At 36.0% G+C, this 17,601-nt stretch overlaps 2 protein-coding genes across 2 annotated transcripts in view; both read right to left on the bottom strand.

Moving 5' to 3' along the window:
* Positions 1–641: 641 nt before the first annotated feature.
* LanB1 (laminin subunit beta-1) lies at positions 642–6,695 on the bottom strand. Its single transcript, XM_068771646.1, has one exon. The coding sequence runs from the start codon at positions 6,679–6,681 to the stop codon at positions 1,318–1,320; it is 5,364 nt and encodes a 1,787-aa protein (XP_068627747.1). The 5' UTR covers positions 6,682–6,695; the 3' UTR covers positions 642–1,317.
* A 6,808-nt stretch (positions 6,696–13,503) lies between these two features.
* Positions 13,504–17,601, bottom strand: part of btv (beethoven) — a 63,546-nt gene continuing 59,448 nt past the window's right edge. Inside the window, exons 74-77 of the mRNA XM_068771964.1 lie at positions 17,344–17,473; positions 16,895–17,017; positions 13,898–14,040; positions 13,504–13,820 (exon numbers count right to left, since the gene is read on the bottom strand). Coding sequence (XP_068628065.1) covers positions 13,653–13,820; positions 13,898–14,040; positions 16,895–17,017; positions 17,344–17,473 — 564 coding nt within the window. The 3' untranslated portion in view covers positions 13,504–13,652. The remainder of the gene's footprint in view (positions 13,821–13,897; positions 14,041–16,894; positions 17,018–17,343; positions 17,474–17,601) is intronic.

The following is a 17,601-nucleotide window of genomic DNA, read 5'->3' as shown; positions in this document are numbered from 1 at the left end:
GAGAATCCGGCAGATGGCAAACTTTGAGCGAAGAGAGGTCGATCGTCAGGTTGACATGCAACTTGTCTTCAAGAATACCGCTGCAACAGAAGCCGCATTTCGAGTAACGCCGCCGCTACCGAACACCGCGATGGCAAACATCGCCACAAGGTGCCATTCATACCAGTCGAAATCTTTTGAATTCCCATGGTATAGAACAGCCTTTCGATTTACTTAATACTAGTATAATTTATGTTAAGATTGATAACCTCTCTACACTGCGGCGAGTTAGGCTTTTAAATATACTCAATTCGGTATGATTTTAATTTAAATAAAATTCAATTTCGCGCCATTTAGATTATTCTACCAGGTCAAAAAATCACTATCATTTTTTGCAGGCTTCGATATGGTATCGTAAATTATCCCTTGTCTTGTCTCTGCGAGCTGGTTTCCGCAATTAAACGGTCCTGCGCCCATAAGAAAATTGACTACTATCTTTATACTTACCGCAAATTATCGAAGTAGCTAAAATTTTCCGTATTCATCAAAGGTATACAAACCGAAATGTTGAACAATGCATTTCAACACAAGGTTTAATAAAAATCACAGATAGACTTACACAGTTATTATTAAAAACTATAATTAAGTAAGTATGCCTCCAACATTATGAACACTACTGATAAACATACCTACTTTAAAACAAGATATCTTTATTACAATTACAAGCACATGTGCCTATATTCACATCATTCTGAACAATAAGTTGAATCATATGTTAGTAGTTATTATGCTAGAGCAAAAATATTAAACTATTTTTACAAAGTCAGAAGGCACAGGTTAATAGATATAAAGTTACTAACAAGTAAAAAAAATAAGAAAAGTTTGAATTTTTGACTTTAAATATAGTTTGTTAACCTAAAGCTTAAATAGTAATTTAATATAATAAAAACGACTCTCTATGAGAACTATACAAATATTCTTTGGAATATGTTTAAATGTAGACTGTTGGAGACTTAAAATAGTGCAAATGCATTTTCTTTTCTAGGAACAGTAGCAGTCCATAATGAAAAAATTAAACATAAATGCTATTAGTGGATATTTGCTTACTAACGATGTACACAGAGTACACAATTAACACAATTTGAACACATAAATTCATTGCAATAAAATAATCTGTTCATACATCATGAAAATTACATTTTTTAATGTTTCTCATTAAATATTTTACTTAGTGTTAAATTACAAACAATACAATAGATATAACATGGCACTCAAAAATACAGAAAAATGTTTACATATAAATATTTATATAATATGGAGTATGTGTAGAACAACCACTTATGTAGTGCAAGATCTATAGTAATCAGATCTCTTTGTGATTTCTGATAAGTAATAATTCATTTGAGTGTTGAGGTCACCAATTTCTTTTTCTAATATGTTAAGTTGTTCATTATGATCATTATATAGCTCTTCCATGTTGGCCAGTAATTTTAATTGCATTTGAGTATCACTAGCAAGTTTAGTGGCACGGTTTAGCAATAGTTGCGCCCTTTCTCTGGAGTTCAATGTTTGACTGGCACGTTCTGCAAGTGACATATTAGTTTGTTTGAAATCTTGTCGAAGTTGTCGTGCTTTTTGTTCAGCACCTTCAGCTCGGTTAACAACATCATTTGCTTCTTGTTTAACTTGTTCTGCATCACTTTCAATTTTCAGAATGTTCTTCTGTAAATCTGAGAGTCGTAATCTGAGTCCATCAACTTCCTCCATGGTTTCAATGGCTTTCTTTTGTGCTTGTTCTGTTTCAGTTGCAATAGGTATTAAATTACTTTTTGCAGCTTCAATGTCACTATTGGCTTTGTCAATAGCATTCTCTGCTGCATCTTGTGCCGCTTGAGCTTCATCCAAGGCCTCCAACACTTTATTAGCCATTTTTAAAGTCAGATTTGCTTCACTACTTACAGCAGTAGCATTTTGTTTAAGAGCTTTAGCCCTTTCTAAGTCTGGTTTAGTCTCTGTTATAATATTCTCAATATTTGTAAGCTGTGAAACTGTTGAATTAATTCTTTGTGACAATTCTGTAATTTCTTTAGGTTCAATTCGTATTGATAAATTCAAAATGTCATTAGCTAAAGTTCTTACGTCTGCTGGAGTATTAGAAGTATTTGATAAAAATTCTTTCATTTCAGATGTTAATTCAAGGCTTTCATTTGTGACTCTTTCAGCAGAAGACTTAAAGTCTTTAGCTCTAGTTAGTAAATCTTTTGCTCGTGTTCTTACAGCAACTGTATCTTGTTTTACTTGAGAAATTGATCGAAAGAGGTCTTCAGCAGTAAGTTCATGGTCTCTTATTCTATGCTCAGTTTTATTAGCAAAATCAAGTGCTTGTTCTGCTTTTGTAATGGCACCTTGATCACATGATATTCCGCCACATTTTCCACACCCAGCGCCTCCGCAAATATCACAAGAGTCACTATCTTGCCCACACATTTTGTCATTAATTTTTGGTATCTGTGATTCTAAGACTGATAATTGCTCTTGTAAATCATTAAGTTTTTTATCATTTTCACCTTGAGTATTATTAAAGTTTGAATACTGCAGTTCAATTAACCTATCTGTACTTTTAATTTGACGATCTGTGTCAGCAATGATTGTTTGTACACCTTCTGCATCATTTGATGCTTTAAATGCTCTTTGTTTGGCTTCACGTGTCAAATTTAAAGCACCTTCTAAATTAGCTTCCTGTAATTTTGTGGCATTGTTACCTAAGTCGAGTGTTTTAGATTTTAATTCCTCAATACTTGATCTTAATCCATCTAAAGTTACATTACCTAAATTGATTTTGGATGTAATGTCATTAAGATTGTCATTACTGTCTTTCACTTTAATGTCTGCTTGTGTCAGTTGATTTTGTAAGCTGGTTATATTTGATAATAAGTCTTTTATGGTACTCTGTCCTTGTTTTGCACTTTCTAGAGTATTTTCAACATTAGATAACTTTTTCGTCATTTCTTCAAAATCTCTTGTGTATGCTCCAGTGGCTCCAACAATTTTGATTTTGCTAGCATTTGCGATTGCATATTCTGTTTGAATGTGCAAGTCACCAATAATTCTATCCCAGTTATCGAAACATTCTCCACAAGCATAACACTGAGGGGCATCTCCAAGATAACCACGGGCACATATGTCACAGTTATACCCTCCAATTCCTGGCTTGCATATACATGATCCATTTTCTCGCATACATTGTTGTGACACTGATCCATATAAATCACATTCACATTCATGACATTCTATGTTTGGATCACCCCAATGATTCTCTTGGCATTGATCACATTGTCTTCCGCCATGACCTGGTTTACAATCACATTTACCTATGTATGGATTACATTGAGGAGATATAGATCCTACGGGATCACATTCACAGGGGTCACAGCCTGTTCCAAGAGCAATTCTCCAATGATTTTCAGTACATTGATCACAATCAATTCCCATAACATTTTTAAAGCAGGGACATTGTCCTGTTATACCATCACAATGACCCTTTGTGAAATTTGTTCCTAATTCAGAACAATTACATTTATAACATGCTTTTTCTAAAGCATTGCCATAATATCCTTCTTCACAAACTTCACAGTGTTCCCCAGCAGTATTATGCAAACATTGTAAGCATTTCCCTGTATATGGATCACAATTTCCTGGTTTTGTTATGTCTATGTTTTCATTACATTCACATTTTTCACAGGTACCTTTTACTGGGTCTCCATAATAATTGTCAGCACAAACATCACATAAAAGTCCAGCATATCCTTCTTTGCAGTCACAAACTACATCCTTTGTTTCAGGATCTAACTCACAACGGTCTGCATGACTACTTTTATTTGGATCTCCTTTTATTCCTGGGCATGGGCATGAACGACAGGGAATGTCCACACCAAGTCTTGGGTCACCATAATACCCATCAATACATCTCTCACACCGGTGTCCTTCTGTGTAATCTCTACATTCTCTGCAAGCACCAGATTTATCATCACATTCAACAGCATGGCCATTGCAATCACATTGTTGACAATTAGGAAAGTTGAAATATCCTGGTTGACATAGATCACATGCCCTTCCATAAGTGTTTGCTCTACATTTACACTGTCCACTTGTGGCATCACAAAAGTTATCAAGACTTCCAATACTATTACAGTCACAGCGCTTACAGCCAAATTTGCTGAAGCCATATGTACCTGGAGCACAGCGATCACATCTGGCACCAACTATGTTTTCAACACATTGACAATATCCGGTGTAGGGATCACATTGATGACTTTTAGATCCTGTCGGATCACACTGACATGATTCTGAGCCATTTCTAATGTAAAATCCTATGCTAGCATGATACTTTTTGCAAACCTCTGGTATATTTTCTCTATTAAGATCATAGTAATAAGAATCACCACAATTAAAACGATCAAATTCTTCTCTCATGTAACTTCCATTTACTAAGAATGGCAAGTCATCAATGGAAGGCAAGAGAACAATGGAGTCAATCAAAATTGATGCTCGACTGTTAAATGAATGACCATCTTGACGGCCTAAGTATATTCGAATTTCTGTTTCCTTATCTTTTTCCAAGCAAACTGCTGGTTTAACTAGGTAACTGCGTTGACTTGCTGGTAAATAGGTATTTATTGTGTCATCTTCAGGTTGTACATTGGCACAGGGTGAATCAATATCTACGGGTAAGGGCCTCCTAACATAAATTGTTGCTTCTTCCCAATTAGCAGGCGCCTGTGGCTCATAACGAATCAAAACATTATAGTTCATACTGGTTTTCAGATTATTCACCTTGAATACTAAAGTGCTACTTTCAGGAATCTTCATAAAACCTGGACCTGTCCATGTTTCCCTTCGACCATCTGGGAAGTTTTCTCTTATTACAACATGACACAATTGACTTTGAATTGCGTTATCATCTATTTGAGAATCACACTGACTTGATTCTGCTTCTATTACAATTGAATCTAAAGCTCCAACAAAGAAGTTTTGTATTGGCGTATCACAGCGACGGCCACTAACATTTGAACGACATTTGCATTGTCCTGTTATCACATCACAGTCCTTATCAATTGAACCACCAACATCACAATCACATGGCAAGCATCCATCATCATTATCGGAGAGGCCATAAAATTCTGGAAGACATTGATCACAATTTCGACCAGTAACATGCCGTTTACAGAAGCAATTACCTGTGGATGGATCACAACCTCTTTCAATCACTGTACCTAAGCTATTGCAAGTACATGATTCGCAGCCTTCTGGATTTAAAGGATCAAAATTCCAGAACCCATCTTTGCATCTATCACATCTTGTTCCATCAATGTTTGTCTTACACATGCAGCGCCCAGCAGTTTTGTTGTTTGTAGTATCAGTTTCATCATCACACAGAACTTCTCGATCTGTTGTACCTTCTGGATCGCAATCACAGGGCTTGCAAACATCCGGGCTTTGAATATCCAAAGTGGGATCCTTATAAAATGTTGGTTTACAGCGTTCACAATTTATACCCATTGTGTTATGTTGACAATTATCACAAACACCTCCACTTATTTTCCCTGTTTTATTATAAACAGCTGGATCAAAGTGGCAAGTTGTAGCATGGTTATTGCATGTACATCTTTTACACGCATTGGAAGTACGGCCAACCGCTGGTTGCCAAGGTAAATCATTATAAAAATCTTCACAATATTCACAGTTTAAACCTCGCGTGTTATGAGTACATTCGCATCGACCATGCACCATATTATTTTTTGATTCAACTCCAGGCATAGGTAAGCACCTAGATGCGTGACCGTAACAAGAACATGACCCGCGCACTGCCATTTCATAAATGGCATAATAATATTTGAACTTTATTTCTGCTCTATTATCAAGATGATCATCGCCTAAAGTATGAAGTTTAGTAAAGTTAATTCTGAGGTTCGTCATTCGCAACAAGTTTTGCACTTCTTCAGAATAGGGATTTGTCACATTTATATTGGATGGTAGGACTCTAAATATTACTTCACCCTCAGTGGAAGGAGAAACTCCGGAATAGCGAGAGTCACAGACCACTTCTGTTAAGTTCCGCTGCGAATGCCTCGGAACTGATGGGAAGGATTCAGCACAGTTGTGTGCAAAATAGCGATATACTCTCCATGTTTTTCCAAAATCAAAAGATCTTTCCACTAACATAGCAGCGGGCCGAAAAGTTTTGAATTGTATTATTAAATGCGTTAGATGAAATTCTGCTTCCATATCGAGTCGAATAGAAACATTTTCTTTTCCATTTTCGGATTGCCACCATGATCTATATCTAGTTCCGGGGTAAAATTTGTAAATAATATTTTGTATTCGATGGTTTTCGTCGGGCTTATGTATAGTTTTATTCGTTGAGTCGCAAGTAAAACACGTTTCTCTTTCTTTTCGTAGTCTATCGTCTAGATATGAGACGATACAGTATCGCTCCCGTCGATTCAAGCCACAGGTCGATGTTGCAGAGAGTCGGGATTCTCGTCCAATGAGGAGGTTGCCAGTCGCGGGATAGCATGAACTGAGTTCGCAGGCGCGGTCGAGTAAGCGAGGATCGGCGCGAAGACGATCGCGTTCACGACTGTAAACAGCGCTGCCGCCGGTGACGAGCGCCGAGAACAAAAACAAAGTGCGCAGAGCCATAGCGCGGTATGACTCTCTGCACACCGCTCACTGCACTGGCTACGGGGAAGCGTTGTCCCGCACTCTCGCGCCGCCTCGCCTCCCTCTCCGCCTTCGCCTCATTCCGTAAGCCATGAAAGCAGGTCCGCATTCACAATCAACATTTCGTGTCTGTCAATTTTGGTACATCTTCATAGTTTAGATGGATATTATTTTTTTCAATATTTTTGTAAAGAACAGATTAATTGTCATTTTCGTTTATAATGTTGTCTCATTAATGTATATTGTCTAATAATGCTACTACTGTTGGGACGCAAGACGCCTCTCAAACAAAAAGTACGTGTTATAAAGTAAGCCAAATGCTATTTGATGCCTTTCTTTATTGATGGAAAATTAAGTAATAAGATTAAATTCGCAATAGCTTTGAAGTCATTAGTTACCAAAAACGGTTTAATTGCTTAATAGTAAAAAGTGATTGCTGTGATTGAAGTTTTAGGTTTTATGCTTTACAAAAATTGTTTTCTTTTTCAAAACATCGTAACATTATTGCTTAAATAACATATGCTCAGAATATAGTAAATTGCTACTTAGTACAGCTCTGGACAAGGCGACGACCGCTCCCGCCTGCCCCTCAGTCAGATCTCCGAACAGGCATTAAGCAACAAAAATAACGCTGCTTTTCGAAATGCCCTTTTTGTTATGGTCATTATGCCACGGTGACACGCTTCTTCACATTTAAAATAATTCAGGAATTATTATTTTTTTAATTCTTAAAATAAACTGATGTTATTAGTTATTTCATCTTATGTTTAATTATTTATTTTGATTTCGGAAAAAAGAAAATAGAGTAACGTACGTATGTATTTTGTTTTAGTTCGTTATTCCGGATCTTGCAAGGCCTGTAAATTTATATTTTTTCTCACTAGTCCTTTATAAATAACAACTTTTTCAGCTTCGTTCACATTTCCACTAAAAAGCTAAAGCAAAAGCTCGTAATAATATTCACATTCACTCATCATAATATTAAATGAATTTTACCCAATAAATATGGCATTAATAATACGTAATAATTTCTTTGCTATTGAATATGTAAGTAAACGTCCGCTTTTAATTTAATTCTGCATAAAGATACGATTTGCCTTGTGTTTTGCTTTGTCTATTGTAAACACCTATTGCTATTTAAGATTAATTTCGTTAAAAAGATTTAATGTCAATTAGGCTGTAAATAATAATTTTTACTGAATTTATAATATTTCGTAAGTACCCGATGACAACAATAACGGTTTATCATCATAAATAATTAATAATAGCTATTATTAAAATAATAACGCCATTAAGATCAGATTTTCTGAAATATCACAATATGCTTTTCAACACAAATAGAGATACTTCTGAGGATTAAAAATGAACATTCTAAATCTAAAAGGAGACATGAAATTAATCATAATTTAAATTAGTATTTTCTATGCGAACGGAAGGGCTACTTTTAAGTCATACCTTTTTCCTGATGGTTACGTAATAAAAAAAATTACCGAAAAAATGAATGACAATTAAAAATATTTTTAATTAAATTTACTGTAAGCATTGAAAAGGGCTATAACATGTGGTGTTGTCGGCGATACCCAGCGGGGCAGCCATCGTTCTTCCGTCCTGCGCATCCGTTCCCGATAACATTCGCGTTTTACTTTTCATAAAAACTGGTTAAATTTACAAATCTTCTCCTGATTATTGAGAAATAATGCAGACAATATATTTATAAGATTGTGCATAACTTGTAACATATGTCATTTCAAATCTCCATCTTTCAGTAAAAACAGAAAATACTATAGGAGTAGCTTGCGTAATATATTAATCCATGAACTTTCTTTAAACAAGATGCCTTTTCCCAGCCCGTTGGTATGAGTCGTTGATATTTTAAAATTACCACTAAATTACCCTCCACTATATTTAATACCTGTTTATTATTTGTTTGTTTTTTATATTAATATTTATTTCACCATACTTTTAAAAGAAAATGGCTTATGGCGAAAAAGCAATTTCCACTTTTTTGTAGGTTGTTTAGATATTTACATATATCAAATTGTAAACTTTAACATACGACAGGTTAAATGTTCAGTAAATTGTCCAAGTAAAGCCTAAATAGAATTGATGCGAAATTAAATATGGTCTCGATCTACATGATTTGTTTTTGAATAAAATATAAAGTTTACGAGTGTATCACAAAAGTCATATTTATATAGAATAAAAACTAGCGTCCTCTTTAACAACTAGATAACTTGTTATATTTCGACTGTTAACGATAACCCCTTATCTAAGTTAAGCGGAATAGAAACAAAACACCATATTGTAATATAATATAATACGAAATAAAGATTACGATTTAATAATAATTCTAGTGCGTAATAACTACGAATAATTTTATTAGTTTGTCTTCTCTAATAATCCTTTTAAAGTATCTATTTATAATTTATTTACGCTTTTCAATCAATCTTGATAAATTTTAACAGTTTGTTTTATTTAAAAATTTCGAAAGTTGGTTTTATAGATATAAAATGATTAATTTGTATTAAAATTTTGCAATCGCGGCTAAATATGCAAAACGTTTTAAATGATTTAGTCCGATTGCATCACCATTAGAGGTTACACGGAATAAAGTACAATTTTTGAAAAGCTATTTCATATTGACAATGTGATGTTGCTGTGAATGAACGCTTTCGATAAGCGTTCATTCTTAAAAGGCGGTTACGATGTCAAAGTTCAGGCAGATAAGCACACACATATAACGATTCCGTCAGCTATATCTCGCTCACATTTTACCTACATTTTTCAACGATTTTTATAACGTATTAAATATTACTACATTTTAACATTATTTGATTCAAAAGTGTTTGCTGAAATTATATAAACGAGCCGAGAGAAAGAAAATTTAATTTTATTGCTAGCGTGGAGTTTAATTCGAATTTTGGCGATCATCGTATCGGAAATCTAAACGAATTGACAGTCTCTCAGAGCTCTGCCAAGGGCCCTTGCGCCTAACTACTCAATGAAATCTTCGCACACACGAATTACGTCAAATATCTAATTTAACGGCCTGAGTCGAGAGTTCTTCAAGGGGGGAGCCCTTTAAGGCTAGTTACTAAACAAGAGATTTAGGCAAAGCTGCTTCAGCACTATAACATCTTTAATAAAGCAAACAAAGACCTTCCGTCACAAAGAAAAACTTATATTTAAGTAATAGTAATACTTAAATCCTAAGGGTTTTCCGTCGGCGTGATAAAAAATAGAAGTTGAAAAATCGTAAGCGGAGGTCCAAAAAAATGTATCTGCCTTCGATGATGATGAACTGAAATGTTGGCTTGACTTCACACTTCAATGTAGACAGGTAAAATTTGTTTTAACTTGTGAGTGATTCCGTCTAAATTTATTAAAAAAGTACAACAACTTTTTATTAAAGTGGGATGGAAACACTTTCAAATTTTCGTTTTTTGAGGTCCACATTGCAGAATCTATATTATCTTAACAACGACAAACGCAATTAAAAAGTAAAAAGTATTCGTATTTTAAATTAAAATAATAAAATTTTTAATAATATTTCATATAATTAAAGACACTTATAAGAGTGACATAGGCAACCGATACAGGAAATGAGTTTAGCATCTAATTTTATCAAAGTCAACCAGATGGCTCGTTAAACCTTAATATAACTGAGGTGACTAGTCAATATGGTGTGCCATGGCGGTAATTAGAACGTGTTTTGGTTAGCAATTATTATTTTAATTTCAAATAAAATATCTTTTTAACAACAAACATGTCACAAATATATTTTATACGATGTAAACATTTCAATAAATGAGTTTAAATGAGGATTTTTAAGTAAGGGATGTCAAGATATTTGTGTTAAAATCAAAGCAGAAGATTGAATTATTTACGATTGATTTGACGTAACCTGTAATGTTATTTTCAACCTGTTATTTTCAACGAAAAAAGTTAAAAAGTTCTGTATTCTGTATGTATACAATTATAACAAGCTTTAGTCTTAATAGATTTTTCCGATTTTTTGTGATCGAGTATGTTTTAAGCACACGGTACTATCTTTTAAGTATACGTTCAATATATTAAACATATGTAGTATCTGCTACTGAAATTGATACGCCAAATTAACGAAAACTAATAAGGAAAAAAATCACAATCGTTAGGGTAGACAAAAGTATAGCCACAAGGATAACCTACATCCGTTTTATATAAGAAATATCGCTTAAAAAAATAAATTGCTAAAAAAAATTCTACCGTATTTAGTTTCTAAAAATATTTTATGAGTAAACGTAAAAGAATAGATAGTACTTATGTCACGCATATAAGAGTCAAGTTTCCTCGTCAAAAACTTAAATAACATAGCACCGCTTTTACACTTGAAGCGTTATCTTTGTAGCTTATCGCCCAATTTTTTGGATATAAAGTCCGTTAGTTCAGTGACCTAGCTACCGAGATTTCATAAAACATACTACTTGGCTTTAGTTGTAACTTACGTTCGTATACAATATACGTTATTAATATATATTTGTATATAATATGTAATATACGTTCATCCACCGGGTTAATATTGTCGAATTACGTCACGCTCTTGTTTCCATGTACTTGAATGAAATAAAAACTATTGAGGCATCTATATTCTCCAGTCATTCATTTGTAACTAGCATCGACTAAAATCCTCTCTACGTTCCAGGTGCATTTTCAAACATACTTAGCCCCGGTCGCTCACGTAGCCACTTGGAGGGAGAAAAAAATTATCCATCTCCTTTAAATAAAAGGCATACTGGAGTCTAACACACTTTACTTCTTGGCCTTTCCATCTAACGCTGGCAACAGATTACCTTGAGTAAGGTTGTAATTTTCTCTTGCTTGGCAGTTTTCAAAACCTCCTTGTAAAAGCACGCAGCAGTCGCATTAGCAATTTGTTTCTTAAAAATAAGACTTAGTTCCATAGACGGATCAATGTTCACATAGAAAATGCGAAGCTCAATTACCATTCTTAAACTTTCACTGAGATTTTTCAAATTAAATATCACGTTTCTACGTAAAAAATCTTAGTCCACTTTTCCAGTGCTTGTTGAAGCCTCTTCTTCAATGGGCTGTAAATTCACTTCATTTATTTCTTCCAAGTTGGTTGTGATTCCAAGAATTCCTGAATGTCATTTGAATTTATCTGTTCGAAACCATTTTTTTTTGAAATTGTAATGATTCTTCGTCATTTTCCGCAGTCAGAGCAGGTCACAGTTTTTTCCAGCATGACTTCAATGTGTTTGGCCTCAGTTCTTCCAATAATTCTTTCATTTTTACGATGCATTTTCCCATTTCAAATTTCTTCAAGCATTCCATAATATTCATATCAGGATTTCATTCCTTAATGTCTAATATGACGGCAGTCCATTTGTCGACATTTACTGAGGATTTTGGGTTTGATACCTATTGGAATTCTTTTATTATTATGTTTGTACTTATTGCATCCGCGAATAAAGATTTTTTTTTGCCGCGAATATAGGAACTGCGTCGTATTTTTTAAACTTGCGAATAGTGAAAAGGCGAATGAATGAAGCGCGAATAAGAAGATTTTTATTGTAATATCATTACGTTTTTTATAATTTCTGAAACCATTGATTTTTGGATAGGGTTTACCATACAATAATTGACTGCAAAGCTATACATTCATCCCTTTAAAGCATTTGCATCTGTAATCAATCACTCTGTAAAAAAGAAGACAATTACTTTTTTGGATAGAAGTGAGAGATGAACGTAAATTTTCTTTCAATGTTGAAAACAATAATTGTATATACCAATTACCCAAGATCAATGTATTATTAATAATAAATATAGTATACGGATGCTGAATTAACGCTAGTGTTAGTAATAAATAACCATAGGTCAACATCTGCCGTTCACATGGTTGGGCTACACATTTTTTGCGCCCCAAACAAGCGCGTACTTAAAATCGGTTTCGCCAATACATGTAACACAAAAAGAAGCAGCGTCCAAAGCTTTTTTTAGACAATTACATCAGTTATGAACATTGTATTATTGATTAACTCAGGCCTATGTTGTAAATATAACCTTGGCAAATTAGGTACATTAAGTAGGTATAAAGCTATTGAAATACCTGTACCGCGTCGTAGAAAAGCACGGTTAGGTTAAGGCTGAGAAGTAAGAGAATGAGCGACAAATTAAAAAAAATGCACATGTGTTTTGGTGCAACCCTTTCGTCAATCTTTTTTCGAACTTGCTTGAAATTTTTCGAGTACTAGTCTGTACGCCCCATTAATGCGAAGAGGTATTAGATGGTGGCGGTTAAAGTGAGTATTGCGAGGTAAGATATACTAGCGTTTCAAGATGTCTAACCAGTTTTACTATGTGAAATGAAAAACTTGTGTATTTCTCTCTTATCGTTAGATGGAAATAAAAGCCACAAATGCTAGAATGACCCAGTTTCTGCAGTATAATAATACAACATGATCGACATCAGCGTGAACTTAGTGTTTTTCCTCCATAGCTTCTAAAACTGCGGTCAACATGGTTTAGAATGTCTGAAGTGGTTGTTCCGCCTGGTAGAAAACAATGCTGATGTTGATTGAAAAACGATTTCAGATTTGGTTAAAACCAACGGTTCAAAACGCGCCCCTAATTGAGAAGAGCTCGTAAACTCGGACAGGCGTAAAAGTATTAGCTCATTGTAAAAAGTGACCACAAACTATTTTTTGTGCTAACAGCCTGTACATTATTTATAGTGAAAAAGGTTCGTTAAATTAATAAACAACTTAAATAGTATTTCAATTTTATTTATTGCATTTTTATTACTAACGTGGTTAAAATAGTTTTAAGAAAAAAAATAAAAGTGCGAAAGTTTTATTGTACTAAATCTAATTCACATTAATTCTTATTATAAAACATCTTGTGTTCGCCATAACTTGCCGTAATTAAAAAGTGATGAAATTTGTTGGTAATTAGTCAACAGAAGCGATAAACAAAGCGACGGCGTTCAAAATGGCGGTATCTTTGTCGTACTCCATCCCAAGCGGCGCCTTCACGTGAAATAAAATGTCCTCGCGCAATTCGTTATTGTAAACCGGGACATCTAATGTTCTCGTTGATGTTATCGATGTCTCAGAACTCTGGAAGTTTATAGTTCTTTTAAATATTATAGGAACAATATTTGTGCATTGATTAAGTATTATAAAGTGTTGCGTACCGGCACGTAGCGCAGTAATAGTGGTGGGGCCGGCTGGTGTGAAGGCGCCAGGGGAGTGGTGGGAGTCAGTGCGCTAGCCCACATGCACCCACTCAAACGCAGCCCCGTCACCACTAGCCAAGGCACGTCACTGCTATCATTTTCTACAAAGCGGTTAAAACAATTATGTAAACGTAATAGTTATTGTCTTATAGAGCACTTCTTTTAATTTAGTCTACCTCTCTTTTAAAGTTTTATTAGAACATACTTCTATCTCTCGTCTTCAATTAAACTTGTGGTCTTCCTCTTTCCTCTCTTTAGTTAAGTATTTTTCGATTCCTCAGGTTGGAGGCTGTCTTTCTTAAGACTTTTTTTCAAGCTCGAAGGCTTCCGGAAGCACCTCGGCTCAGACTGCTACGTACTACTAGTTCAACGGATTGGAAGGCCGCCATGCACTTAAACCTTTTTGACGGACTAGGTTCACGGGCCCCGAGAGGGAATTTCGGCTTGCAATGTCACTCATCAGTAATTTAGTTGTTGATAGTATTTACAGATAGATATATTGAGAGGCTTTTCCAGTCTAGTCCAGCCGTGGATATCTTACGGCTCACAGAAATTCACTGGGTAAGAGATGACTGAGTGCTGAAGGCCCGGAATGATTATTCGTAATAACTGGGCCAATAGCTGTCTCAGACTTATCATCCTGAACCGTTACATTACTTATTTATCAGATTAGGAAGCCGCCGAGGTTTCAGGATGTTTAACCGGCGGTCGCTTCAATGCAGAGAGGGGATCACTGATTGAGCTTTTGGGTTCTAATTTTCGGATCATCTAGATAAATTCTGCAACTACTACCAGATGAAAAGACTCAGCATGTTAATTTGACATAGACGCCATTTCTGTCTAACGTTAAAATCCAATGTTTTATTTCACAGAGCAAAACCAGTCACAGGCAAAAATCTTGAAGTCTAACACCTCTTCGCTCTAATGGGGCGCACACTTATAAGTTATTCCATCAGAAATTCCAAGGAAGTTTGAAATTAGTTCGATGAATGATCTGTCTCAAAAGACATGCAGTTTTTTTAAAAACGGTATTCATGAAGTGCTGGATATATGGCCGAAACCGATGGTTAATAACAGGTTGTCAAATATCTCCCTTCCGCTTTTTTGCTCTTTATTCAATGCTTTATAAAAAGTGTTACAGTGATCGGATTTAGTTCAAATATGCGCCGTTTTGTTCGATAATCTGTTTCCATCTAGACGGCAACTTCATAATACCTCCCTCGTAGAAGCCCCCCCTCCTTATTTGCGAAGAACTCGGACAGCCACTTTTCACAAACCTCTTTTGAGTTCAACTTTACACCACCAAGGGCATTCGCCATGGACAGGAACAGGTGGTAATCACTTGGTGCTATGTCCGGGCTATATGGTGGATTTGATAAAACCTCCCATCCGAGCTCCCGTAGCTTCTGACGAGTCATCAACGAAGTGTGTGATCTGGCGTTGTCCTGGTGGAACACTACACCCTTCCTGTTGGCCAATTCTGGACGCTTCTGGTCGATCGCCTGCTTTAAGCGGTCCAGTTGTTCACAGTAGATGGTAGAATTAAGCGTCTGGCCATATGGGAGCAGCTCATAGTGGATGATTCCCTTCCAATCCCACCAAACACACAGCAAAACCTTCCTGGCCGTCAATCCCGGCTTGGCCACTGTTTGGGACGATTCACCGGCCTTCGACCACAACCGTTTTCGCTTGATATTGTCGTATGTGATCCATTTTTCGTCGCCAGTCACCATCCGCTTCAAGAATGGGTCGAGTTCGTTCCGTTTCAGCAGCATATCGCAGGCGTTGATTCGGTCCAGAAGGTTTTTTTGCGTCAAATCATGCGGCACCCAAACATCAAGCTTTTTTTTGTATCCAGCCTTCTGCAGATGGTTTAAAATGGTTTGGTGACTAACTCCCATCTCCTGGGCGATGTCACGAGATGCCACATGCCGGTCTAACTCGATGTAGTCCATGATTTGATCGGTATTTGTCGTCACAGGTTTTCCGCCGGCTGGCTTATCCATGGTGTCGTTTTCGCCGGCTCTGAATCGTCGAAACCATTCCTCCGCGGTTCGAAGTGATAGAGTACCATCCCCCAAAACACCATTAATCTCACGGAACGTTTCTCTAGCGGATTTGCCTTTAACGAAGGAAAACTTTAAAATAGCGCGAATTTCGGCGTTAGTGAACTCCATGTTTACACGTCTATAACTGTTGAGCGCAATATCCAAACTAATCATGCATAGCGTCGTTTTGTAGGTTATGTCAAGACCTTTCAAATTATGTATAGTATTGCCAGATACGAGCTCTGTAGCGCTTTGTACATAGCCGCGAAATTCAAAAGACGAAAAGGCGGAAGGGAGATATTTGACAACCTTTTATTTTTGATTTAAAACTTATTTATTTTAAAATTTCGTGTTTTTGCCGAAAACCTGGAGAATCTTATGCATATATATCACTGATAAAATTATTACCACTTCCGTAAGCATAATTCTAAAAATAATGAATTTAAAAAAAATAAATATTCTAATTTTTTGGCATTTTTGGGAGGGACACGCCTAAACTAGATTTAACCTTTTTAACAGTTTCTATTAAGGTACTAAGAAATGATCGCATCAAATTAATTATTATAACTCGCTCACTGCATGATTCTTGTCACTAAAGAGCTTTTTCACACTGCGCCATACATCTCACACGTCACTTATGAATTATAATTGTTCATTAATTTTTTTATGGAACCGGACTTTTACTGCGGGCTCCCGACGCCTCGGCCCGGGGGGCCGCTACTTACTCTAACATCGGATCGGAAGGTTACCGAGCACTTATATCGCTTCGACGGAGTTTATTTTTTCATATCCCGTTTATTGTATTACATTTTGGCTTCAGTTTCATATTTTTGTAATAGTTTGTACGTATAATTGTGGCGTGACATGTTTATCCTAAATTAGTCGAAATATGTATATTATTGGTTACGGTTGCAGTCCCAGTGCGAAGTGAGTGCAAGCTGCTCGACGGAGCAGGCGAGCCGCTCCGCAGTGCGTGCACGCAGCGCCCACAGCACTCGATGCGGCCGGATGAAAGTACGTAGATCCACCGCTGTATAAATAAATACATTATATTTTGTTAAGTTAGGTATGAGGAGATCTCTGGATGAAAAAAGTTACCGACATAGTCCAGTGGATTGGCAGTTAGGTCACATAGCACGCAGAACTGGCCGCTGGGGCCTTAAAGTTCTGGAGCGAAGTCCACGGACACGGTTCATTCACAAAGGCAGACGACCTTGTTAGGAAGACGCAGGATACAGGCCCCTTCCAACAGGTATGATGATATAATGATGATGATTAATATCAAAGATTGTTTGTGAAATATAAATTTGACTAACATTTATGGACGTAAAAAGTCTCTTTATAAATTCAACATACCAGTGGGCATAGAGCCAGAGGTTCGGTCTCGCGTGCGTTGCACGGCGGCGTGTGCACGCACACTCAGCTCCTTCAAGTACTCGTCGGGTGCAGATGGGCCCGGCCACTGCAACTGCCACTCTTCTGGTACCTGGCAATGTATTTTTTATGATATTTTTCATAAAAATAACAACATTTTGATTAATTATCTTAAGGTTGAAACAATGATTTGAAGAATTTTGTAATTTTTTCTCAGTTGGCAGTTTTTAAATGCTCCTT

Source organism: Battus philenor, unplaced genomic scaffold, assembly GCF_028537555.1.
Source record: "Battus philenor isolate CCGP_79_NKW_IND1 unplaced genomic scaffold, ilBatPhil1.0.hap1 SCAF_4, whole genome shotgun sequence".
NCBI classification, from domain to species: Eukaryota; Metazoa; Arthropoda; class Insecta; order Lepidoptera; family Papilionidae; genus Battus; species Battus philenor.
This window is presented reverse-complemented; position numbering and strand designations above follow the sequence as displayed.

Excerpts from the sequence above, each read along its gene's own strand:
- LanB1 (XM_068771646.1), bottom strand. The coding sequence starts at position 6,681 with ATGGCTCTGCGCACTTTGTTTTTGTTCTCGGCGCTCGTCACCGGCGGC.